At 44.2% G+C, this 26,846-nt stretch overlaps 2 protein-coding genes across 17 annotated transcripts in view; one reads left to right on the top strand and one right to left on the bottom strand.

Annotated features, from left to right (window-relative positions):
- LOC138759275 (serine-rich adhesin for platelets-like) overlaps positions 1-10,567 on the bottom strand; it is a 75,688-nt gene extending 65,121 nt beyond the window's left edge. For 3 of the 11 annotated variants that reach the window (XM_069929431.1, XM_069929429.1, XM_069929441.1), the window contains exons 1-2: positions 9,985-10,173; positions 3,683-7,364 (exon numbers count right to left, since the gene is read on the bottom strand). In XM_069929431.1, coding sequence (XP_069785532.1) covers positions 3,683-7,364; positions 9,985-10,100 — 3,798 coding nt within the window. In that variant the 5' untranslated portion in view covers positions 10,101-10,173. Of the gene's footprint in view, positions 1-3,682; positions 7,365-7,461; positions 7,518-9,059; positions 9,155-9,187; positions 9,478-9,695; positions 9,937-9,984; positions 10,174-10,272; positions 10,338-10,419 lie in introns of those variants that run through there. The other 8 variants (XM_069929438.1, XM_069929437.1, XM_069929433.1 and 5 more) reach the window with 8 other exon arrangements.
- The window catches only part of fdxr (ferredoxin reductase), a 58,848-nt gene continuing 42,384 nt past the window's right edge, over positions 10,383-26,846 (top strand). For 5 of the 6 annotated variants that reach the window (XM_069929443.1, XM_069929445.1, XM_069929448.1 and 2 more), the window contains exons 1-3: positions 17,839-18,322; positions 20,740-20,837; positions 26,012-26,107. In XM_069929443.1, coding sequence (XP_069785544.1) covers positions 18,241-18,322; positions 20,740-20,837; positions 26,012-26,107 — 276 coding nt within the window. In that variant the 5' untranslated portion in view covers positions 17,839-18,240. Of the gene's footprint in view, positions 10,906-17,838; positions 18,323-20,739; positions 20,838-26,011; positions 26,108-26,846 lie in introns of those variants that run through there. The other variant, XM_069929446.1, reaches the window with a different exon arrangement.

Here is a 26,846-nt window from a genome sequence, read left to right as displayed (position 1 = left end):
AATAAGACAACTTCCACCAGAGATTTTTTTCCCTTTATTATGCTTAATCTCTTCCCAGATGGACTCAACATTCTGCACCTTAGATCTTATATCGTCTCTCACTATTGCCCTGATCTCATCCTTAATTAAGAGCACCATCCCACCTCCTTTACCTTCCTGTCTATCTTTTCGTATTACCTGATACCCTTGAATTATTTAATTCCCAATCATACCCTCCTTGCTACCATGTTTCTGTGAAGGCCACTAAATCATATGCCTGGATACTGATTTGCACCTCAGGTTCACTAACCTTGTTTCTATTACAATGAGCATTCAGATAAAGTCCCCTTATGCTCATTGTCATTTTAGAATCTAGTGCCTTTGCTTTGCTTTTGATTTTTCAGTCCTCAATTTTACTTATTCTCTTTCTTAATTCGAGCATTGGTCTCTGTACAACCTTCCTCATTCTTTCTTTGTAGATTCCCATCTCCATGCCCATTAGTTTAAACCTTCCCCAATAGCATGAGCAAACAATCTCCCTAGGACATTGATCGGCCCTGTCCAGATGTAGACCATCTGGTTTGTACTGGTCCCATCTGCCCTAGAAACGGTTCCAATGCCCCAAGAAACTGAAACCCTCCCTCCTGCACCACCGTTCAAGCCACATATTCATTCTAACTATCCTGCTATTTCTACTCTAGCTAGCTTGTAGCACTGGTAATAATCCTATTACCTTTGAGGTCCCACTCCTTAATTTATCTCCTAGCTCCATAAATTCAGCATGTAGGACCTTATCCCGCTTTCTTCCTATGTCGTTAGAACCAATATAGACAATGACAGCTGGATGTTCACCCTCCCCTTTCAGAATGTCCTGCAGCCGCTCCGAGACATCCCTGACCCTTGCACCCGGGATGCAACACACCATCCGGGAGTCCCGGTTGCAGCCACAGAAGCTCCTGTCTGCTCCCCTTAGTATGGAATCCCGTATAACTATTGCTCTACCACTCTTTTTCCTTCCCTCTTGCACCGCAGAGCCACTCACAGTGCCATGATCCTGCCTGCTGCTGCCTTCTCCTGATGGGCCATCTTCCCCCAACACTATCCAAAGTGGTATATCTGTTTTGGAGGGTGATGACAGCAGGAGACTCTTGCACTACCTTCCTGTTACTGCTCTTGCTGTTGGTTACCCAGTCCCTATCTTTCTCTACTCTTTTAAGCTATAGTGTGACCAACTCATTAAATGTGCTATCCACCACATTCTTAGCATCCTAGGTGCTCCGAAGTGAGTCCATGCGCAGCTCTAGTGCCATCATGAGCTGCAGCTGGACCAACTTTCTGCACACATAATCCTCAGGGAGACAGATGGTCAGTCTCCCTGAGTTCCCACATGGCACAGAAGGAGCATGACAAGGGTCGGAGTTCACCTGCCATGACTGAAACGAATCCCTGTGATTATATTAAATGAAAAAAAGAACTTGCCCCTTTTGCCCGTGTCTTAGCCTCTCTGCACCGAAGCCTCCTGAGCCAAAGCCTCAGTGCTTCATTCCTTCTCTGTGCCACTCACCTGCTGGGCCATTCCTTGCATGACCTTCCCCTCTTTTCATTGGTCCCTACCAATTAATCCTGTTGCTTGCTCCTTTGCCTCCTGTCTGAACTAGGCCCAAGACCGGTAAGCACGCCCTTTTACCTACTAACCCTGTAGCTCGCTCCTCCTCCTCGCTGTTTCTTCGCCTCCTGCCTGATCTGATAAACTGTATCTTATTTCATTAGGAGTCAATATTTGCTTTATTAAGAATATTTCCGCCTTGGAGTCAAAAGGAGCAGTTTCAAACCTCTAAGTAAACCCCATCACTGGAATCCCAGATTCTGAATAATCCCTTAACATCCATCTAACTATTTATATGTGGTGTGCCTGTAATACCAGAGCCCCACAAAACCTTCTGCCATATAAATTCCACTTTAAGAGCCAATAATAAAGATGGTTACAAACAAGACAGTTGTTTCTTCATGGTGAATAACTGGACTTACCGCTTGGGAATTTCTCAATATCTTCACAATATTTACCGAGGAAAGAATGCAAAGATAAAGTGTGTCATGAAAATTAAAAATATAAAATCACTGGAGAGTAATTATATGTCATATCCAAGAAATGGCTTTTTGTAAGTTAGATAAGAGCTAGAGAAACAAAATACATTTTGTCACTCATCAATTGGTTCGACTAGTTTAGGGTTTATGCAGTTTGGAAATCCAATTCAGTTCTTTCTTTCAAATCCTACAAATGACGAAAGTCATATAATTTGTTAAGCTGTAATTCATAACTGTAGCTCTTGAGAAAAATCTAACCATTGAAACAATTAAAATACACTTTAGCCCTGCTACAACCAAGGTAAATTTGAGATAGTGGCCATGTTTAATTAGAGACAAATTGAATCCAGTGAAGCGTCATTACGCCATACTTCTGGGACTGCCAAAGCCTTGTCATATCTGTCATATCTCAGCATTTGACTTCCTGTACTGACTACAATTCAATTGCCAGTGGAACCAAAAGCAATTGTTTTAACAAATTCTTAAAATAAATTTTAATATGATTCTATTCTACAAAACTAGAAGTTACATTGCAAAATTCCGCAAGCCTTGCTCTAAAATACAACACCCATATTTTTCAATTGAACATTAATCTTGTATTATTATCAGTTCTCAATCAGATACTTTAAGCTATCACTAAAATATTAATTGAAAATGAATAAATCTAAACTTCAAACACAATCTACACCTGCAGATTCTGTAAATTTGTATCTTCCTGCGACAATGGTGTTATGATGCAATGGTCATCGTAAAGTGGGAGTTCTATATTTCCCCAGTTTCACGTTATGTGGTGCATGGATGGAGTCACTAGGCACAAATTGAATGTGGGTGATGGGGAAAGTAGTGGAAAAAGAAAATCACGAAAGATTATGGAGAAAAACTCAATACTAATGATCTACATGGGCTTTGGTATTTAAAATTGGGGCATAGAGGGTAATAGATTGTTGAATAAACATGCAAAGCTTATCCATCTAAAAGGATATCCACTGCACTACATTCAGCCAAAAAATAATCTGCTGAGAGTGGAGCAGCATTTGTAGAAGAAAAATTATCAACATTTCAGGTCAGAACCCCACAGGTGCTGTCAACCCACTAGGTACCTACAGATTTTTTTTTGTTCCACATTCCAGCATCTTCAGTGTTATGTCCCTTCTGCATGTTGGTGTGTTGAACATGGATTAGCCAAATAGAATAAAGAAACTGATCTCATCCACAAGGCGACTTTTCTCTTTTTGTCCTTGTAAAGCTTGGAAGTTGGAATTGCAAACCACACTATGTTGTCAACTTAATTTCTGATGCATGCTTATTCAAACTTACAATGCAAGCTGATTATAAAGAAATCCCCCTATAAAGTTTCTGAGCTCAATCTTATAACTGAAGCTTTAATTAACTAAAAAAAAACATTCCTTGTTTCTCCACTGAGATGATTCATTACGATGAAAATAATGGTGGTGCATAATTTTTTTCTTCTTCCTCTGAACATACTGAAATCCCATTGCATAAATGGAATATTAGACCGCTGATTATTTTATATTTACAAGAGCTCCAAAGCTGAGGATTTAAAAGGTTACTTCTTAAAAAACAGGTGACTTCATAAGTATAATCCTTCCTTACTTACCGTCTCCTGTGCAATGCTGATAGCTTCCAATAATCCATACAACTTTCCTCTTACAAGAAATACACCAGCACACCAAGTCACACAATCTTCATGTATCCAATATTCATTAGCGTCCATAGGTACCAAGGGGGGCTGGTACCACTCTTCCAAAGTTGGCTCATTCTTGGCCTTCTTACTTTCCGAACATTTTGACGTATCTTCCATACAATCAACACTTCTACGTTTCTGGCCACGAGTTGTTGCCCCTTCCCTTGTTCTAGGCTCCTGGTTTTGCCCAGTAGCTTTATTTACTGCATTCCTAATGGAATTACAAGAAGAGCTAGTGACAACAGAGCTAGCTTGCTCATTCTTTACCTCTTTTAATTGAGAAATTTGGTTGCTTGTAGATGTATATCCCCTTGGATAGAAAGGCCCAAAAAGATCACCTTGCTCCATTGCATTTGCAGACAGGCCACAAAGACAGCAGACAAGAAAACTTTTACGAGTAGCCTCATTTATTATAGGGCCCAGTGTCAAGCAAGATGATTTTGGAACTGCACCATGTGACTGCTGTTGGGAATGTTTCTTTTGTTTAAGATTATTATTATCCTCTTCGGAATAGTTTATTACCGTACACATTGAATAACCCTTTGCCTCTACCCTAACATAAGGTGAAAAACTATCATATCTTTCTCGACGGTCCTCAGCTTTTAGAGACAAGGCTCTTAGTTTTATTTCAGGCTCTTCAGGTGCAAAGAACATTGAAGGCCGTCCCCGCTGTGACTGCCGCTTTTTACCTGCTGATTTATGTACTCTCTTCCTTACTGTGCCCTGTGTTCTTGGCTGTGAAGATTGTGCTCTGGATGACATGCAGTTCTTAGGCTCCGAAACACTCCTGGAGCTTCCCGAATGTTTCCTTCTGTTCCCATTTAAACATCTGATATCAGGCTCACTAAACTTGTGCTTATCACCTAAAGTATGTCCCTCCCAGTAGTTCTCTGATGGTTGCTTTGAAGATGTAGATGCACTGCATGAAGATTTGCTGGAAGAAACTGGAGTGTTCAGTTTTGTTACTCGTCCATGACAGGAGCCTGGAATTGAGGTAGATTTGTCTCTGTTCAGTTTCCCCACAGCTGTCGAGCTACCTTGAGTTTGATTGGCCTCACACTGTTCTTGCATCTTACTTTCTAAACTAATTTTTTGTGAGGAACCTTTGATGCAAGGAAAAGATCCAGCACAACCTTTCGACTTTTGTTCTGCAACAGAACTAGACGACTTGTGTCTCGGTGGCTGAAACCTGGTCGGAGTAGGAATCGGTCCATCCCTGTTTCTTTTTGGTCTCTCACCATGAGATGTTTTTGACTTGGGTTGAGTGACTATATTTTGCACAATTTGCTCCAGTCTCATTCCTCGCTGCCTTGGTGGCAGTATTTTCCTTTCATAATGCTTGGGTTCAGCATTCTGGAGCGGCCGACCTTCAAATGTCTGATTCAGATGCTGTTGACATGGCATCCGCCTTTTCTTAGTATCCCGAACTTGAGATCGATCCCCATCCTGTTGTGCATCAGTCTTTGCTACTGAACAATTAACAACTTCATCATCGGAGATGCAAACTACCTCCTCATCCTCGTACTTGGCCACAAAATTCTGCTTTCTCCTGTTTGGTACTGGCTGCTCTGCCTGGACGGACAACACATTACATACATCATTACTGGGGGTTTGGTCACCTTTACTGTCACTGTTCGCAGTAGATTCTGCCTCTTCTTCACGACCAATACTTTTGCCAGACTTCGATAAAGATAAACTCATAGAAATGCTGCATGACATTGAAGCAACATTATTCCTTTTCAAGTCCAACACATATCCCCGAACATCACCCTTCCCCTCAGTTTCAAGAACATTTAGTTTATGCAATTCAAGGGAGCAAGGCTTTATCCTAGGATGGTTACTTTCTGAAGCTGATGGCTTTGCCAAGGAAGGAAATGTTTGTTTATTGAATGAAATTATATTCCTGCTGTTTTCATGTACATTGTTAACTTTCTGTAATGATTCAGGGACCAAATTTGGTTCTGCCTCAAGGATGTTATCATTACCACAAATTTGTTTTTGGGGTTCTCTAAAATTACTTTCAGGATTTGGAAACTGTTCAGTTACTGTAATATTTGATACAGGTACCAGATTTTCACTGGGTGGAGAAATCGTATTATCTGCTGAGCTGCAATTGGCCTGCACTGAGCAGTCATTTTTAATGGCAATGGAATCCTTTCCTGAACAATGCATTTCTCTATTCTTTACATCAAATGATAAAGCTATTTCTTGGTCATTTAAGCTCTCTTCAGTTTTTGTACTTTGTTGTGATTTGTTATCAGTTTGGAGGACGGCAAGGTTACCTGAAGTATAGATACTTTTTTCTGAATCCTGCAACATGTCACTGCAGTACACATTGGGTGCTGCCTTGCAATCTGATGCTGTGTTAGTCCCGACACTTTCAGTGCTTGCCCTCCTGTAATTATCTGCATTTAGATTTTGTGACAATTGCATACAAGTGGAAGGTAATTTGCTTTTATCACAAAATGGTGAATCATCTTCTTTCAAAACCTTTGGACATGTTTTACCAAAATTGTCCTCACTCGGACTTTCTTCAGAATTAGCTGGTACTGCTGCCTCCAAAAATTCAATATTTTCAGTTTTTATCGTCATTGTGGACTGATCTTTGTAATTTATATTCAAGTTGCGCGTCGGCTGAAGCGTACTCTCAGTATGGTGGCTGCTGGAGGTTTTAATCCCAGTAAAGACTTCAGTGCCATTTTGCATCTCACAGTAGTCCATCCTGCCCAGCAGGTTTTGGCTTTCACACTGTTCATTGCTGTTTGCTCGGTTATCTGATGCAGTCAGTTTCATTACAAGCACTTCAGAGTTTTGAACTAGAGCTTCAGTAGAACCCTCAGAGTCACTCCACTTATTTTCCTGACCCATTACTCCAGAAAACTGACACACAGAATCTTCTGTTTCCACATCAGAAGAAGCGCTGGATTGTTCATATAAATTTTCCTCTGTGGTATTGGATCTATGATCAAGCGGACTATCAGATTCACGGATGGTGGTTGCCACTAAAGGTAAATCCAGATCTAGTGCCTTCAGCTCATGCTGGTTCAAAGTGCTGCAGTCTATTCCATTTTCAAGTCCACTTCGAATGGAGTCTAGATCACCAGATTGTGCTAAAACAGAGTTCTCAAATGATGAGTCAACAAAATTGGTAGATACAGATGAATCAAACGAGGCTGACAACATCTGCTGTGACTGCACACAAACAGACGGAATAAAAAGTGATGGCAATGGTGGCTCATGCAAGGAATGCTGTAGTATCCTTTGGGAAGAGAAAAGGTGGGGCCGATTAACATAAGAGACAGTGACTGTAGTACTTGAGATGGCATCGTCCAGGTGAACCTTATCCGACTGAGGTACAGCATTAGTCTCTAAGTCACCAGGTGTGTTCTTACTACACATGCTGTACTGGGTATCCATGGTCCCACTAGGCAATAGTTCTAAAGGGTCACTTGTCTGTAGCCCTTCTCGTTGATTTCTTGCACCATCAACAGCATAATCCATAGGGATACTGAAATTAATTAAGTCATCCTTTGTGTTTTGTAACCCATCAGACTGGTCTTGACCTGACTCCATTACAGATTTCCTCTGTTTCACTCTATTTGGAGAAAGAAAACAAGAGGATTTGTAATTATTAAAGAACATTAATAATGAAATAACTTTGCAAATAGATTAAAATTGAGAAAACCTATTACCTAGTAGTTATAAAAAGGTGTTTCTGTAAACAGATGCACCTATAAAACACGTCATCCTGCATATCACAAATATCAACATCATTATTAGCTTGAAACAGGTAATGACAGTCCTTTGCTGCAGAGTGAGATCCCATAAACTAATGAGACAGATGACAATCTGGTTTTTACAATGCATTACAAGAAATAAAATTCTCCACTCCTGTATGATGGCTGCTGGAGGTTTTAATCCCAGTAAAGTCTAACACCCAAACAAATTTTGGAACAGTAGAAATTGCTAAACACTTTGACAATGCTGTCTGGCACAGCACTTGCCTGCATTGTCAACAGAATTCCTGCACTTGTGTTTTGAAGTAGACTTTTAATGAGTGCTTTTTGTTCAAAAGAAAGTGATCCAAGCTGTTACCTTCCTGTCATTTTGGTATGTAATTTTCTGTTAGCATCGAATTGCATCTGTTTTTCTGTCACTTTAGCATCTAATGTGGATGTATTATGAAATAGAGCTGGGCATTGTGAGAAAGGGAAGTCAATTTTAAAGTGCTGTAGTTAAAGGGCTAAATGGGCTGAGTTCACTTTTTAATCAGAATTGCATTATCAACTGACTGGCTGCATCACGGTCTGGTATGGCGACACCAATACCCATGAGCATAAAACCCCCCAAAAAGGTAGTGGACTCAGCGCAGGACATCACAGGCAAAACTCTCATCACTGAGAACGTCTACAGGTAATGCTACCATCAGAGAGCAGCAGCAATCATCAAGGATCCACACCACCCACCGTATATGTTCTATTCATGAAGCTACCATCAGGAAAGTGATATAGGTGCCACAAGACTCACACCACCAGGTTCAGAAACAGTTGCTATACCTCCACCATCAGACTCCTCAATAGCAAACTCAGTTTAAGGATTATTACTTTTGCATTTTATTGATTTTTTAAAATTCTTTCTGTTCTGCAGTTAGTTTACATTTCTTTTTTTATAGGTGTACGTTGTATTTTTTTCCGCATTATCAATAAGTGGTCATTCTGCTTTGCCCACAGGAAAAAGAATCTCAGGGTTGTATGTGATGTTTGTACTGACAATAAATCTGAAAAAATACTAAACTGGTTGTCTTCTGTCAAGACAAATGCATTAATTTCCTTCTTATTTTCTAAATATTCAATCCTTTCAAGTCAGATGTGGAAAGTCAATACCGATAACTTGGAAAAGTTATTTTTAAAGACTGAACTGGAAACCATCAAATACCAGATATCCAGCCCTTTGTTCACTTATTTTAGACCACATCATTTTGTCCTTGTAGAAAATAATAAAGGTCATGAATGTCCAATACATTGAATAGAATGAATGGAAAATATATCGTTGAAGATACAGGAGACCATAAAGTCATGAGATTTACGCCGAGAAAAAAAAATACGGATATGAAGGTTTAAATTGATTTTAGAAACAACATGTGAGCTTGCATCCATCACTTGCTAATTACTCAGGAGTCAAACATAATTTTAAAACAGGCTTTCAAAAATATGACCACATCCCGAAACCTCGATGAACATCAGTGTTCCCAATTGATCTTTATACTGACACTGGATGGAAGGAAGCTTACATTACTTTGTATTGCTGATCACATTGTCCACACCAACACAAAAAGCTAATCATGGTAGACAAAGAAAGAACGGAGATGGGGTTGCACAGTCAAAAAGTTCATGGCTTTAGGAATCTGGGATCCCGAACCTTTAAAACAGAAGATCTACAAAACCAAAGCACACCGTCAAGGCGTTAGTTATCCTTTGTCCTTCTGAGCTGCTTCATCAAGACACAAAGACCACCGCTTCAGTGAGGGCTGCAGGCACCGTCTCATTCATTGCTACTAATCACCAGAGCCCACAGGACAGCCGCATCCTCAGTGGATGGAGAGAGGGATCTCGCCACAGACACGCCGTGGTAACGCAGGAAATGAAAGCGACCTTTCCAGACAAGGGTGCTGGTTTCATTGAGGTCCCTGGTGAGGGACCCGGTCCGATCTAAAACAAAAAGGCAGCCAACAAAATAAACGATCCATTTTGTGTGTGTGTGTGTGTTTAAAAGCTGGAAAATCCCACATCCTTGACCAGGGAGAGGGACCTCTTGCACTTGTCTCGCCTCCTTTCAGTGGGGGTCGATTATTCCGCGGTCATGAACCACCCCCACCCAAGTCCACGGTGAATCAGCAACTGAGCTGAGAACCCCAGAGGCCGGATACCTTGATGGGGGCTTTTATCTTTAAAAACCCGAACCCCCAAATAAAGGTCCCGCTGGGTTTTCTCACGAGATGAGAAGAAGCAGATGCTTATTTCCTCGAAGCCCATCACGGTCTGGAGGAGCGACTGAAAGCGGGAGGCGCCGGTCACTGGAAGAGTTCGGGGCGGCACAAAGTCGGGTGGGGGGGGGGGGGGATGACAAAAGGGGCCAAGGGTCCACAGTCACTCGCGGCCAATTAGTTGGCCACCGGGAACAAACGCGTTTGGGGGTCGATCTGATCCGACCATTACCTTGCCCGCGTCTCATCAATGAAGGGGGGGACTTGAATCGGGAGCCGGAGCGGATCACGCGGCGGCGCGGAAGTGGGACCGGGACCGAGCCCCATTAAAGCCCGGCCACTCCACATGGAGGGAACAAAGGGAAGCGCCGCCTCTTCTCCCTCTCCCCTCCTCGATCGCTCCTTTCAACGCCGAGCCCCTCGCTCCCCCCCACCCCCTCCCCCTCCACCCGACCGACGCCAATCGCAGCCTCTTGGAAAGGACGGGGATCTCCCGGCGCCGGCTGGCTGATTCACTCACTCGAGCCCCAGGCTTGTGTAGGCCACGAGCAGGCCTCGCGGTGTTTGGAAACAAAGGACGGGAAGTGGTGGGGGGGGGGGAGGGGGGCGGGGGGGGCCGGCGCCGTCTCCGTTTCCTCCCCGTCCTGATTGGAGCGTTTTGTTTTACCTGGAAAACCCCGCGGTGATCGCGGCGACCGGGGGCGGGGCGGACGAGGCCTGTCACTCAGGCCTCCGTCACCATGGCGACGGCGCGGGTGTTCTTCAGCCCACGGTCTCCGCGACAACGCCGAGCGCTGTCACCCCGGCGGCGGTCGCCGTGGCAACGGCGAGCTCTGCCTGTCGTGGTTTGTGCTCAGCCCTGTGCACGTGCCGCGTGAGGAAGGCGGTGGGGCAAACCTTTTAGTTGGCCACTGCCCCATATGGAAATGTGCATGAGCGCTCTCTTTAGTCTCAAGCAAATATAGGGAAACCAAAAAGAAGCTGAACTTACCATTGGTTCTACCATCAATAAAAAAGAAATAGGGATGTTTAAGCAGAGGCCGACCCATCCCAAGCAAGGGGAAACTGAGGGCAGCAAGACTAAAGCATCAAGGCTCCTCTCACGATCAGATCATTATAAGCTTGATACACTTCAACCTTTGTCTCCTGTAAGGTAAAGAGTCGCCTTGAGCATTTCCTGGCGCCCCCTAAACATAATGTATGCTTTGTTTCTGGTCTTGATTTGTTTCGGTTCAAGTTTATTACCATGGGTACGGAAGTTCAGTGAGAAAGTTGCCAGCAAGATAAGAAATATCAGGTGTTGTCCCTCCAATTTGCAGGTGTCCACTACTTGGCTATTGGGAGGTTCTTTGGTGTTGCGAAGGTGCACGACAAAGCTCTCTCCCAGATCGATGCAGTAAATACTGGGGTCATGTCTGCAAAGACTTTGTATTTTGTCTCAACAGTCTCTCACCAGATTGTACAATATCGACCTCCAATTTTCATTAATCCCCCTATCCTGGGTTTGGATTCCTCAAATGAGTTTGGTCAACCTTCCCATGATTTTCCAGCTCCTTGTTCAGAGGAATTGCTTGGCCACAGGAAAAACTAAAATAGGAAATATTTGGAACAGCTGCTTCATTCAAATATTCTCGAGTAATGTTTCGCTCTTGAATGGAATCATCCTGAGCTAAAAAAAAACCCACAATATTTAATATCAATAAAGGTACAATTGAATGGTACAACATTTCTGTGAAAGAACAGATTGAATGGCCTCCTTCAACTCCACCTGTGAGCTTTCCCTTCTTAAGCTCTGGAAAGTACTCTGATGTCCTGTCATTTACTCCATATGTCCTACAGAATTTGACCTCCCATAGTGCATTACCTCACCGATTAAATTCTTTCTGCCACCATTCCTCTCCAGCTGATCCAACTCTTGCTGCATCCATGAACCATCTTTCACTGCAGTCTTCAACTCCACCAATTCCTATCTGAATATTTTCAATGTGAATGACTGCTTTGCCAGCGGGATGATGTCCTCGTGGTGGGATCAAAGTGATGCTCTGAAATTGACACCCGCCATAATTCCACCCTACACATATCAATGGACTTTTTTTATGTCCCCCTTTGTCCAGCTGCAACATCCAAGCCATTACTTCTACCTGGATGGTCTGCCCTTTGCAAGCTTGACTCTAGTGCTGGTGGTAAGAAAAACAAGCACCTTTGTACCTCTACCTGGAGATGACACAATTACCTCCCTCTCTCTGCCTGAAGACAAGCAAAATTGTGCCTTGTCACCTGAAATGAACCCAAATTGTCTCTTGATCGCCACTTGAAGGCAACCCAAATGCCCTTCTCCACCTCGAGAGGATGCAAATTCGCCCTCCCTCCCCAGACAAAACAAATTTTCTCTCTCTTCCTTCCACCCACCCCCGCCCCAAACTGGAGATAACTCAAATTGACTCTCACTCTCTCTCTACCTGGTGATAACACAAATAGCCTCTCTCCACCTGGAGACAACTCAAATTGTCCCTCTCTCCACTCAGAAACAAGTCAATTTGTCTTCCCTTCTCTCCACACAGAGACAAAACAATTTATCTGTCCCTCTTCCCAGAATCAGAATTTATTGTCATGAACAAGACATCCAGTGTTTTGCAGCAACATCATAATGCATTCATATTATAACCATCTTACAACATTACTCTAAAAAATTAATATAATAGTGCACAAAAAGTAAGGTAATGTGTTTGGTTAATTGATTATTAAGGAATCTGATGGCAGCGGGGAAGAAGTTGTCCTTGTGTCTTTAGGGTCCTGTACCTTTTTTCCGATGGCAGCAGAGTGAAGAGGGCATGGGCTGGGTGGTGGTGGTGGGGTCTTTGAGGATAGAGGCTGCTTTTTTTTTTAAGGCACCACTTAAATTAGATGCCACCATTAGAGTGAAGTCTGGTGCCTGTGATGTCACAGGCTGAGTAAACAACCCTTTGGAGTTTATTCTTGTCCTGAGAGTTTGCACCTCCATAGCAGGCAGTGATGCAACCAGCCAGAATGCTATACATGGTACACCTGTAGAAGTTTACAGGAGTTCTTGGTGACACACTGAATGTCCTCAGACACGTCACAAAGTATAGCTGCTGGGAAGCCTTCTTAATGATTGCATCAACATGGAGGCTCCAGGACAGATCCTCATAGATGTTGACATCCAGGAATTTAAAATACTTAATCCTTTCCACAACTGAGCCTTCAATGAGGACTCAGTGAAGTCCTCATTGAAGTCCCCTTGACTTCCTCCTGAAGTCCACAATCATCTCCTTGGTTTTGCTGAAGTTGAGCACAAAGTTGTTGTCATTACACCATTCAACAAGCTGAATTTTTCTATCCTTCTCTTCACCCAGAGACAACACAAAGTGTCTGTTTCCTCCTCTTCACCTGAAGACACCACAAAATGACTCCCCTCCACCTGGAGATAATGATATGGTTGTTTGTACCGGCTGGACCGCCATCCTGATGACATCCTTTCCTAGACTTCTCCCATGTGACCAAGGCCATAAAGGACGAGTCCCGTTTTCCTCTCCTCATTTCCCTAGCCTTAACCCAGGTCAGCAATCTCTAGTGTAATAAAGCCTATCGTTCCCCTCAGTCTTTGTCTTGGCATTACTGGGACAACTGGAAGTGCCCAATACCTGTCTTCACCCAGAGTCAACACAAACCATCTCGCCATCTTCACCCGGAGTCAACACAAACCATCTCCCCATCTTCACCCGGAGACAACACAAACCATCTCCCCATCTTCACCCAGAGACAACACAAACCATCTCCCCATCTTCACCCAGAGACAACACAAACCATCTCCCCGCCTTCACCCAGTCAACACAAACCATCTCCCCATCTTCACCCAGAAACAACACAAACCATCTCCCCTCCTTCCCCCAGTCAAAAAAACCATCTCCCCTCCTTCACCCAGAGACAAAACAAAGCATCTACCCGCCTTCACCCAAAGACAACATAAACCATCTCCCCTCCTTCACCAAGAGACAACACAAACCATCTCCCCATCTTCACCCAGAAACAACACAAACCATCTCCCCTCCTTCACCCAGAGACAACACAAACCATCTCCCCATCTTCACCCAGAGTCAACACAAACCATCTCCCCGTCTTCACCCAGAGTCAACACAAACCATCTCCCCTCCTTCACCCAGAGACAACACAAACCATCTCCCCGCCTTCACCCAGAGACAACACAAACCATCTCCCCTCCTTCACCCAGAGACAACACAAACCATCTCCCCTCCTTCACCCAGAGACGACACAAACCATCTCCCCGCCTTCACCCAGAGACGACACAAATCATCTCCCCTCCTTCACCCAGAGTCGACACAAACCATCTCCCCTCCTTCACCCAGAGACGACACAAACCATCTCCCCGTCTTCACCCAGAGACGACACAAACCATCTCCCCGTCTTCACCCAGAGACGACACAAACCATCTCCCCGTCTTCACCCAGAGACGACACAAACCATCTCCCCGTCTTCACCCAGAGACAACACAAACCATCTTCCCTCCTTCACTCAGAGACAACACAAACCATCTCCCCGCCTTCACCCAGAGACAACACAAACCATCTCCCCATCTTCACCCAGAGACGACACAAACCATCTCCCCGTCTTCACCCAGAGACGACACAAACCATCTCCCCTCCTTCACCCAGAGACAACACAAACCATCTCCCCGTCTTCACCCAGAGACAACACAAACCATCTCCCCGTCTTCACCCAGAGACAACACAAACCATCTCCCCTCCTTCACCCAGAGACAACACAAACCATCTCCCCTCCTTCACCCAGTGACAATACAAACCATCTCCCCTCCTTCACCCAGAGACAACACAAACCATCTCCCCTCCTTCACCCAGAGACGACACAAACCATCTCCCCATCTTCACCCAGAGACGACACAAACCATCTCCCCGTCTTCACCCAGAGACAACACAAACCATCTCCCTTCCTTCACCCAGAGACAACACAAACCATCTCCCCTCCTTCACCCAGAGTCAACACAAACCATCTCCCCTCCTTCACCCAGAGACAACACAAACCATCTCCCCTCCTTCACCCAGAGACGACACAAACCATCTCCCCGCCTTAACACAGAGACGACACAAACCATCTCCCCTCCTTCACCCAGAGTCGACACAAACCATCTCCCCTCCTTCACCCAGAGACGACACAAACCATCTCCCCGTCTTCACCCAGAGACGACACAAACCATCTCCCCGTCTTCACCCAGAGACAACACAAACCATCTCCCCGTCTTCACCCAGAGACAACACAAACCATCTCCCCTCCTTCACCCAGAGACAACACAAACCATCTCCCCGCCTTCACCCAGAGACAACACAAACCATCTCCCCGCCTTCACCCAGACAACACAAACCATCTCCCCTCCTTCACCCAGAGACGACACAAACCATCTCCCCGCCTTCACCCAGAGACGACACAAACCATCTCCCCTCCTTCACCCAGAGTCGACACAAACCATCTCCCCTCCTTCACCCAAAGACGACACAAACCATCTCCCCATCTTCACCCAGAGACGACACAAACCATCTCCCCGTCTTCACCCAGAGACGACACAAACCATCTCCCCGTCTTCACCCAGAGACGACACAAACCATCTCCCCGTCTTCACCCAGAGACGACACAAACCATCTCCCCTCCTTCACCCAGAGACAACACAAACCATCTCCCCGCCTTCACCCAGAGACAACACAAACCATCTCCCCGTCTTCACCCAGAGACAACACAAACCATCTCCCCGCCTTCACCCAGAGACAACACAAACCATCTCCCCGCCTTCACCCAGAGACAACACAAACCATCTCCCCTCCTTCACCCAGAGACAACACAAACCATCTCCCCATCTTCACCCAGAGACAACACAAACCATCAGAGACAACACAAACCATCTCCCCTCCTTCACCCAGAGACAACACAAACCATCTCCCCTCCTTCACCCAGAGACAACACAAACCATCTCCCCTCCTTCACCCAGAGACAACACAAACCATCTCCCCTCCTTCACCCAGGGACAACACAAACCATCTCCCCTCCTTCACCCAGAGACAACACAAACCATCTCCCCTCCTTCACCCAGAGACAACACAAACCATCTCCCCATCTTCACCCAGAGACAACACAAACCATCTCCCCGTCTTCACCCAGAGACAACACAAACCATCTCCCCTCCTTCACCCAGAGACAACACAAACCATCTCCTCTCCTTCACCCAGAGACAACACAAACCATCTCCCCATCTTCACCCAGAGACGACACAAACCATCTCCCCTCCTTCACCCAGAGACGACACAAACCATCTCCCCGCCTTCACCCAGAGACGACACAAACCATCTCCCCGTCTTCACCCAGAGACGACACAAACCATCTCCCCTCCTTCACCCAGAGACAACACAAACCATCTCCCCTCCTTCACCCAGAGACAACACAAACCATCTCCCCTCCTTCACCCAGAGACAACACAAACCATCTCCCCGCCTTCACCCAGAGACAACACAAACCATCTCCCCTCCTTCACCCAGAGTCAATACAAACCATCTCCCCTCCTTCACCCAGAGACAACACAAACCATCTCCCCGCCTTCACCCAGAGACAACACAAACCATCTCCCCGCCTTCACCCAGAGACAACACAAACCATCTCCCCGCCTTCACCCAGAGACAACACAAACCATCTCCCCGCCTTCACCCAGAGACAACACAAACCATCTCCCCTCCTTCACCCAGAGACGACACAAACCATCTCCCCGCCTTCACCCAGAGACGACACAAACCATCTCCCCTCCTTCACCCAGAGACGACACAAACCATCTCCCCTCCTTCACCCAGAGTCGACACAAACCATCTCCCCTCCTTCACCCAGAGACAACACAAACCATCTCCCCATCTTCACCCAGAGACAACACAAACCATCTCCCCGTCTTCACCCAGAGACAACACAAACCATCTCCCCTCCTTCACCCAGAGACAACACAAACCATCTCCCCTCCTTCACCCAGAGACAACACAAACCATCTCCTCTCCTTCACCCAGAGACAACACAAACCATCTCCCCATCTTCACCCAGAGACAACACAAACCATCTCCCCTCCTTCACCCAGAGACAACACAAACCATCTCCCCGTCTTCACCCAGAGACGACACAAACCATCTCCCCGTCTTCACCCAGAGACAACACAAACCATCTTCCCTCCTTCACTCAGAGACAACACAAACCATCTCCCCGCCTTCACCCAGAGACAACACAAACCATCTCCCCATCTTCACCCAGAGACGACACAAACCATCTCCCCGTCTTCACCCAGAGACGACACAAACCATCTCCCCTCCTTCACCCAGAGACAACACAAACCATCTCCCCGTCTTCACCCAGAGACAACACAAACCATCTCCCCGTCTTCACCCAGAGACAACACAAACCATCTCCCCTCCTTCACCCAGAGACAACACAAACCATCTCCCCTCCTTCACCCAGTGACAACACAAACCATCTCCCCTCCTTCACCCAGAGACAACACAAACCATCTCCCCTCCTTCACCCAGAGACGACACAAACCATCTCCCCATCTTCACCCAGAGACGACACAAACCATCTCCCCGTCTTCACCCAGAGACAACACAAACCATCTCCCTTCCTTCACCCAGAGACAACACAAACCATCTCCCCTCCTTCACCCAGAGTCAACACAAACCATCTCCCCTCCTTCACCCAGAGAGAACACAAACCATCTCCCCTCCTTCACCCAGAGACGACACAAACCATCTCCCCGCCTTCACCCAGAGACAACACAAACCATCTCCCCTCCTTCACCCAGAGACAACACAAACCATCTCCCCTCCTTCACCCAGAGACGACACAAACCATCTCCCCTCCTTCACCCAGAGTCGACACAAACCATCTCCCCTCCTTCACCCAGAGACGACACAAACCATCTCCCCGTCTTCACCCAGAGACGACACAAACCATCTCCCCTCCCTCACCCAGTGACAACACAAACCATCTTCCCTCCTTCACCCAGAGACAACACAAACCATCTCCCCTCCTTCACCCAGAGACAACACAAAATGTCTCCCCTCCACCTGGAGAACTGACAAATTGTCTCAATGCTGGAAATTACACTAATTTCCAGCTGGGGGGACAGCACAATGATCCCTCTGCAGCCAGAATCCAACAAAAAGAGGCGACAGCTCCCGTCAGGCCCATTCCAGACCAACCCCTCCGGGGCCCTCACAAATCGCCGACCGCCATTTCGAACCCGCCTTTCCCAGTCACCAATAGCCGCACAGCTTGTATTCGCGCCGGCCGGGGGTTGGTGGGGCGGGGTCAGACACGAGTATGGAGCGTTCTGATTGGCGAATGTTTCGTGTCCGTGGTCTGGGTGAATGACGTGGTGGAATCGCAGTCCAGCGAAGGACGGAGCAGGAGCGCGGCGATGTTCCGCTCCTCCGTCGCTGCTGCCGGCACCTTCCTCACCCGGCACTGCCGCCGGACTAGCCATGGAGCCTGCGGGACCGGTAAGTGGCACAGAGGCCGGCGGCGATGATGATGGAGACCCGACTGCCGCTGTCCGGGGTCCCGGGTCCTCCTTCACTGCCAGATTGAGCCCACAACTTGCTCCCTCTTCCTCCCTGTGGGATGGTGTTGTCTTCCACATTACTGATTCCGCTCTCTCCCTCCATCACCCTTTCAAACATTTATTTCCATGTTTTCATGGGAGACCCATCTTTCTAATAGAATTAGACCCATGCACCCTGTTCCTGAACTCTTGTTCCAGATGTTATGTACTTTAATTACATTTTCCACGGCTGTTCCATGCAGGGTTTTGGTGATTTATCTGCATTTCAATTTGCTCAACCCCTGAAAATGTCTCCCCACCCCCTGTCCACAATTAAAGTAGCCTTGCCTGACCCAATCTTGTCAACTGCCCACTTCTCTTTAGTGTGGTCCCTCTCAAGTGTTGTCGCTTTCCATTAACTTTTTCTGTGTCCTGAATAAATTCCAACTCTGGACTGGAGTGGTCTTCAATGATCAATACAGGCATGGATGTGGACTTAGCCCACTGCTCTACTTATTATACACCCATGGCTGTGTGGCCAGGCACAATTCCAATGATGTCCGCCAACTTGTAGGCGACGCCACAATTGTCGGCAGAATCACATACAGCAATGAGGAATTGTCTCGGAGGGAGAGAGATCAGTTCGTTGAATGATGTAACGACCACAGCCATGCGCTCAGTGTCAGCAAAACCAAGGAGATGATTGTGGACTTCAGGAGGAAGTCAGGGGAACAGGACCCAGTCCTCATCGAGGGCTCAGTAGTGGAGAGGGTCAAGAACTTCAAATTCTTGGGTGTCAACATCTCTGAGGATCTGTCATGGAGCCTCCAGGTTGATGCAATCACAAAGAATGCTCACCAGCGGCTATACTTTGTGCGGTGTTTGAGAAGATTCGGTATGACAACAAGAGCTCTCATAAACTTCTCGGAGAGCATTCTGGCTGGTTGCATCACTGCCTGGTATGGAGGAGACAAGAATATGCAGGACAAGAATAAACTCCAGAGGGTTGTTAACTCAGCCTGCGACATCACAGGCACCAGACTTCACTCCATCAAGGAGATCCACAGAAGGTGGTGTCTTTTTAAAAAAAAAAAGCAGCTTCTATCCTCAAAAGATCCCCCCACACCCTAGCCCATGCCCTCTTCACTCTGCTACCATTGGGGAAAAAGGTACAGGTGCCTAAAGACGAGCACTCAATGGCACAAGAACAGCTTCTTCCCAGCTGCCATCAGATTTCTGAATAATTAATGAACCAATTTTTAGTTTATTTATAGTAATGTTGTAAGATGGTTATAATATGAATGTTGCACGATGATGCTGCCACAAAACACCAAATTTCATGACTTGTTCATGATAATAAATTCTGATTCTGATACTCTTCTTGCACAATCTCCCAAATATTTATGTTCGTGTTGCTATCTTCGTGAGGAAGGTAGAGATGGTTCAAGAACAGTTTCTTCCCAACAGCTATCAGACTCTTCAATTTCCCTTACTAATCTAATCATAAATTACTCCAACACAACTCAAAGGACTCTCTGAACTTTTGTAATGCCACATTTGTCTTGCATATTTCTCATCCATCTATTCTGCATTACCTTGTTTTAATTTTAATTTACCCTGATGACCATTACTACTTACTTCCACTTCACCAAGCTTAAATTCAGGATTTCAACTCGTCTTTGGTCCTATGGGCTTTTAGTTTTCTGATCAATCTGCCAAAAGTTTTTTCTAAAATACTGATTTAAACTCATTGATACTTTCATAAAATTTAGAGAGATGAGTCAGACATAAGCTTTCCAAACAAATCCAATGCTAAATGACCTGTGCCATCTGAAAACTGATTTATGAATGTGTTTGAGTGTATTGTCAAATATATAAGTACAATGTACAGTTGCAATGGATGTCCTACTTGCTGCAGCTTTCTGGTTGTCTAAAGCACACTAATACAAATTTAGTACATTTAGATGCTATAAAGAGAGAAAAAAATATCATATATTTGGAAGGAAGAGATAAAAATAATAAATATTCATAGTGCAAAAAAATGTTCTGTCAGTACAGCATAGAAATGTGCTGGACAAATTCAGGTAATGCAGCATCTATGGGAAGTAAAGGGTTATCAACATTTTGGGCCTTAGGCCTTTGTCAAGGCACGGGGGAAAAAAAAACAGGCAGATTCCTGAATATAAAAATGGTTGTTTCCACACTGAGATTTTACATTGGAAACGTGAGGGACATGTTTTATTCTTGGTATCAAGTATGCATTACAAAAGTCTATTTCTTTTGTTGAATAGATCAAGTTGGGTCATAATTATTGGTTGTAAGATGTTGAGGCACTTTAACACTAGCAACAATATGCATCTTATGTATTCACTTTAGGAATACGAATGTTTTCCTCTGTTTCGGATCCTGAGATTAAAGTTTGTATCGTAGGCAGTGGTCCTGCAGGTTTCTATACTGCCCAGCATTTGCTAAAGGTACGTTTGCTCAAAGAAAGTCCATTGCAATAAGTACAAAGTTCAGATTTATTGTTAGAGTACATACATCACATCACGTACAACTGTGAGATTCTTTTTCCTGATTTGATACTTTTGAGAGCATTTGCTTCCCAAAGCATCTTTGATCAACGCCCTCCACCCCATCGATGGAATTTACTGGAGTCATCGTCTAAAGATCAGTGAGGACCTCAACCATGCAGCATCTTTCAGCTACTTCCATCGGGAAACAGGTGCAGGAATATCAGAGCCGGAACCGCCAGGCTGAGAAACAGCTTTTTCCCATGGGCAGTGAGACTGCTAAACAACTGATGAACTGCTCATACAAATTCTCCATCACTCAACTATTTATTTTGCAATAATATTTATTTTAATATTTGCATATAAGTACTGTGCAAATGTATCTTTTGTCTGTATGTGTGTTATGTCTGTATATGTGTTTGTGTTGTGGACCAGAAAGGCTGTTATCTCGGTTTGAACTTGTACAATCAGATGATAAATGACCTTAAACTTGAATTAAGCATGATTCTTTTATTCAGTTCCTCTATTGTCATGTACATAATACTCAAAATTTGGAAAGGCATGCCACTAATTCATCGCCCTACCAAGAAGAGAAAGAGAAGCAAAAAGAGAGTCCCTTCAGAGTCCTAAGCCCCTTTCATACTGCCCACCCTCCTAGGAAGTGGGAAAACTTATCGGGCATGCTGCACCTCCAGAGCCTTTCCCATTACACCATGATTACTGGTAAATCGGCAGCCCAGCATTTTAAAAGATGGGGGAGGGTCCCTGCCTCCAGCGGTGACAATGCAAGAGTAGGTTGTGCTTTCACACTGCCAGTAAGTTAACTCGGCCAGGCTCGGTCAGAGTTAAATTTAATTCCCCCTGCCAGGTTGGGTCATTTCACACTGTGCAATTACTGGCAATGGACCTGTTAAATTAGCTGGTTAACCCACACTGAATCGGCAATGTGAAAGGAGCTGTAGAGTATTGGTGGATCCCACTGCCGCCTTTGATGCTACTGCCTCCTGTGCTCCTGTAACCTCTGTAGCCACATGACCTCCTGCCTGTTCCAGCAATGAACACGAGCTCTAGCACCCAAGTCACCCTCCTCAGCTCAGTTAAATAGTTAACAAATACAAATTCTTTGTTTTACATAATGCAATTGACTTCTACTCTGAAAAGTGATTCCATGCGACCTATAAAACGGTCTCCTAGATGTGTTTTTGAGGCTAGAGCTCGGATGAAAGATTTTAGACTCATGATTGGATTCTTGCATTGTGAGAGTAATTGGAGCAAAGCCAGCAGAGTCTGAAAATATGAAGTAGAATAGAAATGCTGGAAGCACACTAGGTCAAAGAGTATCATTGTGAAGGGAAACTCTCAATGCTTTGCGTCAAGGGCACCTCAGAACTGGAAAAGAGAAGACAAATGAGGTTGGTATTTTGTAGATAGAAATTAGATTTGTGACTGGTACAGACCAAAGTTTCATGGTACCAATAGGTTTAAGACCCAGCAGCAGGTGACAAAAAAAAGGAAATAATTGAAGACATTGCCACATACATGGAGGAAGAGAAAGAGAGTTAACTGAAAGAATTTAAATTTTAAAATTAAAATACAGATATACAGCCCAGTAACAGGCCATTTCAGCCCATGGGACAGTGCCGCCCACTTTACACCCCATTAACCAGAGTCCCTGGAGAAAACCCACGCAGACATGGGGAGAACATGTCTTACAGACAGCATGGGATTTGAACCCCAGTCCGGTCCCGATTGCTGGCACTGTAAAGGTGTGGTGCCAACTGTTCAATATTAAGTTTGGATGACTGTCACGTGGCCAGATGGAACATAAGAGTCCATGAGGTAGGAGGAGAAATAGGCCATTTGGCTCATCAAGATAAGGGTTTTTTTTTTTGCTGCGTTTATGTTGGAGGCCACTGAAACAGACCAGAGAGAATGGAAGGGAGAATTAAAGTGACAGAAGCCCGAAATGTCCTTGCAGATTGAAAGGAGGTGCAAGGCAATCACCAATTTTTCTTTTGTAAGGTGTTGATCGGTACACTTCCAATGTAGTGATTAACACTTAGTAAGCACCCAATTCAACACAAATAAATATCACAATTATTTCAACAAAATGCTACACCCAAAGAGATCATTCAATCTTTAACAAGAATAAAAATTGTTTATATAAAAAGAGAAATACAGAAGCAAGTTATCCCATTGCTGATATGAATGGCTTATAATAAACTGTGAAAACCTTCATCCATTTAGTCAGAGAAAACTGTATTTGAGGAATTCAAATAATTGTTAGTAAAATGTGTTTATTGACTTTTAGTTCCTTGTGTGGATTTAACCCTTAACACTTGGACAGCAAACCTGCACTCTGTTATCAAGGAAAATTATTTCTGTCAGATTGTAAACTATTTAAAAAAAAAAATCAAGGTATACAAAAAGTTCCCTGTTAAGAGCTGGACCATTCTGTTAGAAGTAGTGATATTTTTCTAATGAGACACATTCATAAATGGAGTTGATACATAAATCACTTGCATTCTGAATCATGAGGACAAACTTAAAAGGATAAATGGCCAATTCTTGCTCCACTTTTTTGGCCCACATATTCTTTTTGCTTTAGAAATTATTGCCAGGGACTTGGCAGTTGATTTGCCATGATTTGGTCAAGAGCTGCTCTTCTTAAAGATTTTATTTCATTTCTGGTATTTGTAAAGTGTTCTAGTATTGGATGTGTTACTACATTTGGCCTTGGTTCCTTTCCTTGAGATAACCACAGTTAGTGGAAGTGTGAAAGTACCAAGATTACTATAAGTCTTTATAGTTTGCTGACAAGCAAGGTCAGACTCAGCCTTTCAATAAAAAAATTTATGCTATCATTTGTTTTCACAAGGGAAAAAAAGATAGTAAAGGTTGCGACAGCATTCTTCGAATTTCATTTGAACGAATCTTTTTTGTTGAGGAAAGATTACTGTCACAGTCTGGGCGGCATGGTTGGCGTAGCGATTAGTGTAATGCCTTTACAGCGCCATCGATTGGGACCAGACTTGGGTTTGAATCCTGCGCTGATTGTCAGGAGTTTGTATGTTCTCCCTGTATCTGCGTGGGTTTTCTCCAGGGGCTCCGGTTTCTTCCCACCCTTCAAAAACATACCAGATTGTAGGTTAATTGGGTGTAAAATGGGCGGCATGGACTCATAGGCCCGAATTGGCCTGTTACCGTGCTGTATGTCTAAAACAAACTGAACTAAGTAAAAACAGAATTGAAAAATGCCAATTAAAATGCACAAATTTGGAAACAATTAGAATATTATATTAAAGCATATAATATTAAATGCATTTTTTCCTTTGTCAAGTAATCTGCAGCTGTAGAATTGTTACTAATGCCAATAACATCTTGATGCATCACGTTTGAATGCCAGGTGATCTGAGAGGTGAATTTAACGGTGTATCAGGAAGACTAGGGAACCCAGTTTTGGGCAAACTGACATTCAGAGCCTTAAATATAATGTATTCATGTTTCTGCTTTAATAGTTGAAGGCTGGAAGTAGTCTTCAGATGGCCATAGCCAGCCAAGATATTTACTTTTTTCTGTCTCCTTTCAAAGATTGTATGACCTGTGAACTGTATAACAGTTTGTAGAAGTTATGGTTGCTTTACATTTGAGGAATTAAAACAATAGCTAATGAAATGCACTTCTTAACCTTGCTCTCAAACACTGGGTATAGTAATATCAAACTGGCATCCAATTATCTGCTTGTTTTATTTAGAATATAGAACACTACAGCACAGTTCAGGCCCTTCAGCTCACGACCTATATATATTTCTACTAAAAAAAACCGAAACCCTTCCTTCCTCATAAAACTCTATTTATCTTTCATCCATGTGCCTGTGTAGGAGTCTCTTAAATGTCCCTAATGTTTCAGCCTCCACCATCACCTTGGCAAGGCATTCCAGGCACCCTTTAGGGGAGAGATCAGGAGGAAGTAGTTGGTTTTAAAAAATAAAAATAAAAAACCGACAACTTACACCTGATGTCTCCCCTAAACTTTCCTCCCTTCACTTTGTACTGCTGTCCTCTGGTGTTTGTTACTCCTGCCCTGGGAAAAAGGTGTTGGCTGTCTACCTCTTGGAATCTCATAACTCTCTATTAAGTCATCTCTTAACCTTCTTTGCACCAAAGATAAAAGTCCTAGCTCTGCTAACCTTGTCTCATAAGATTTATTTTTCAATCCAGGCAATATTGTAGTAAATCTCCTCTGCACCTTCTCCATAGCTTCTCCACATCCTTCCCTTAATAAGCTGACCAGAACTGAACACAAGACTCCAAGTGTAGAGTTGTAATATGAGCTCTCAACTCTTGAACTCAATCCCCTAACATGTAACAAAATTGTAAACCATGGCATAAAGCATGTGGAAAGAGGAAATCTTTTTCTCCTTTGTTTGTTATTTAACATGGGGGATGGTTGGGTGGATGGGAATTGTCTCTCTAGCCCCTTTTCCACTGGCACTTTGTCCTAGGAATTAATGGGGAATTAACTGGGACAGGATCTAGTGGGGGGGGGGAAAAAAAAGAAAAAATTCAGGACACCAGAATCAAATCCCGCTGGGGATTGACAACCTCGACACTTACTCATATCCCCGGCGTCAGACTGATTAAAACAATGGAAAAAAGGACAGCAGATAGTCACCTGTTTCCGGATGAAGATTGACTCCCCCATTCCTGGGGATGAGTTGTGTCCAATAGAAAAGCAGTCAGTGTTCCGGTTAAAGATGGCCGTGTGGAAACAGCACAAACCATTTCCTATCCCGCGACAACGCAGCCATTTAACTGGGATGCCAGTGGAAAAAGGGCTTCTGAGTTCATGCCAAGTCAATAGGATGCACATTAGTTTTGAGATTTCTGGTACTTTGTAATTTGGATGCTTCTGAAAGTGAATCCAGTACTTTTTTTCTGGCTCCCGGTAATCAGAAACCTTCTATCAGTGATAGGGTTCACACAATGTAATCTAAAATTCCGTTCACTCAATGTTTCTTTGAGTAATTTTTGGATTTTTTTTTTCCTACGTGTCGTGTTTTCATTTTACATTTGATTGCCGTGGAGAGGAGCAATATATTTATAAACCGTTTACTACATTCATTATGTTCCAGTACCATAAATCGACTGTGATTGACATCTATGAAAAGCAGCCTGTTCCTTTTGGCCTTGTGAGATTTGGTGTTGCTCCTGACCATCCAGAAGTGAAGGTTAGTTCAGCCTTTCATCAACATTCAACAGAATCTTCCACTAATCCGTGTGAAGACTGAGGCCATTTGCACGATTTCCATGTCGGTGGCATGCATTTCAGAATCTGAACCAAGTTTATCATGAGCACGTCACGAGATTTGTTATATTGCGGCAGCAGTATTTGTGCAGTACAGGTGCAAATTTGCTATAAATTACAGTTCTGTAAATACAATATTTAGAATAAAAATGCAAAAAGAGGATTAAAAGTGTATTGTCCGTTCAGAAATCTAGTGATGGAGGGAAAGAAGGTGTTTTTGTAATGTTGGTTTGTATCCTTGGACTTCCTAATGGTAGCAGTGAGAAATGACTGGGTGGTGAGGGACCTTGATGATAGAGGCTATTTTCCTGAGACACCACCTCTTAAAGATGTCCTTAATGGAGTGAAGAATAATGCCCATGATGGCGCTGGCTGAGTTTACAACCCTCTATATGTAGTTTTCTCCTGACTTGTGCATTGGCACCTCGATTCCAAACAGTGATATAACCAGTCAGAATGCTTTCCATTTACGAAAGTGGTGATATAACAAATCTTCAAAAACACCTTACGAAATATATCTGCTGCCGAGCCTTCTTCACGATTGTATTGATTTCATGGCCCAAGGATAGATCTTCAGAGATGTTACACCCAGAAATTTGAAGTTCTTTACCCTCTCCACTGCTGGCCCCTAGATGAGGACTACTTTCTCCTTCCTGAAGTCC

This window comes from Narcine bancroftii, chromosome 3, assembly GCF_036971445.1.
Source record: "Narcine bancroftii isolate sNarBan1 chromosome 3, sNarBan1.hap1, whole genome shotgun sequence".
NCBI classification, from domain to species: domain Eukaryota; kingdom Metazoa; phylum Chordata; class Chondrichthyes; order Torpediniformes; family Narcinidae; genus Narcine; species Narcine bancroftii.
Note: the sequence above shows the minus strand (reverse complement) of the source record. Positions and strands in the feature narration are given on the sequence as shown.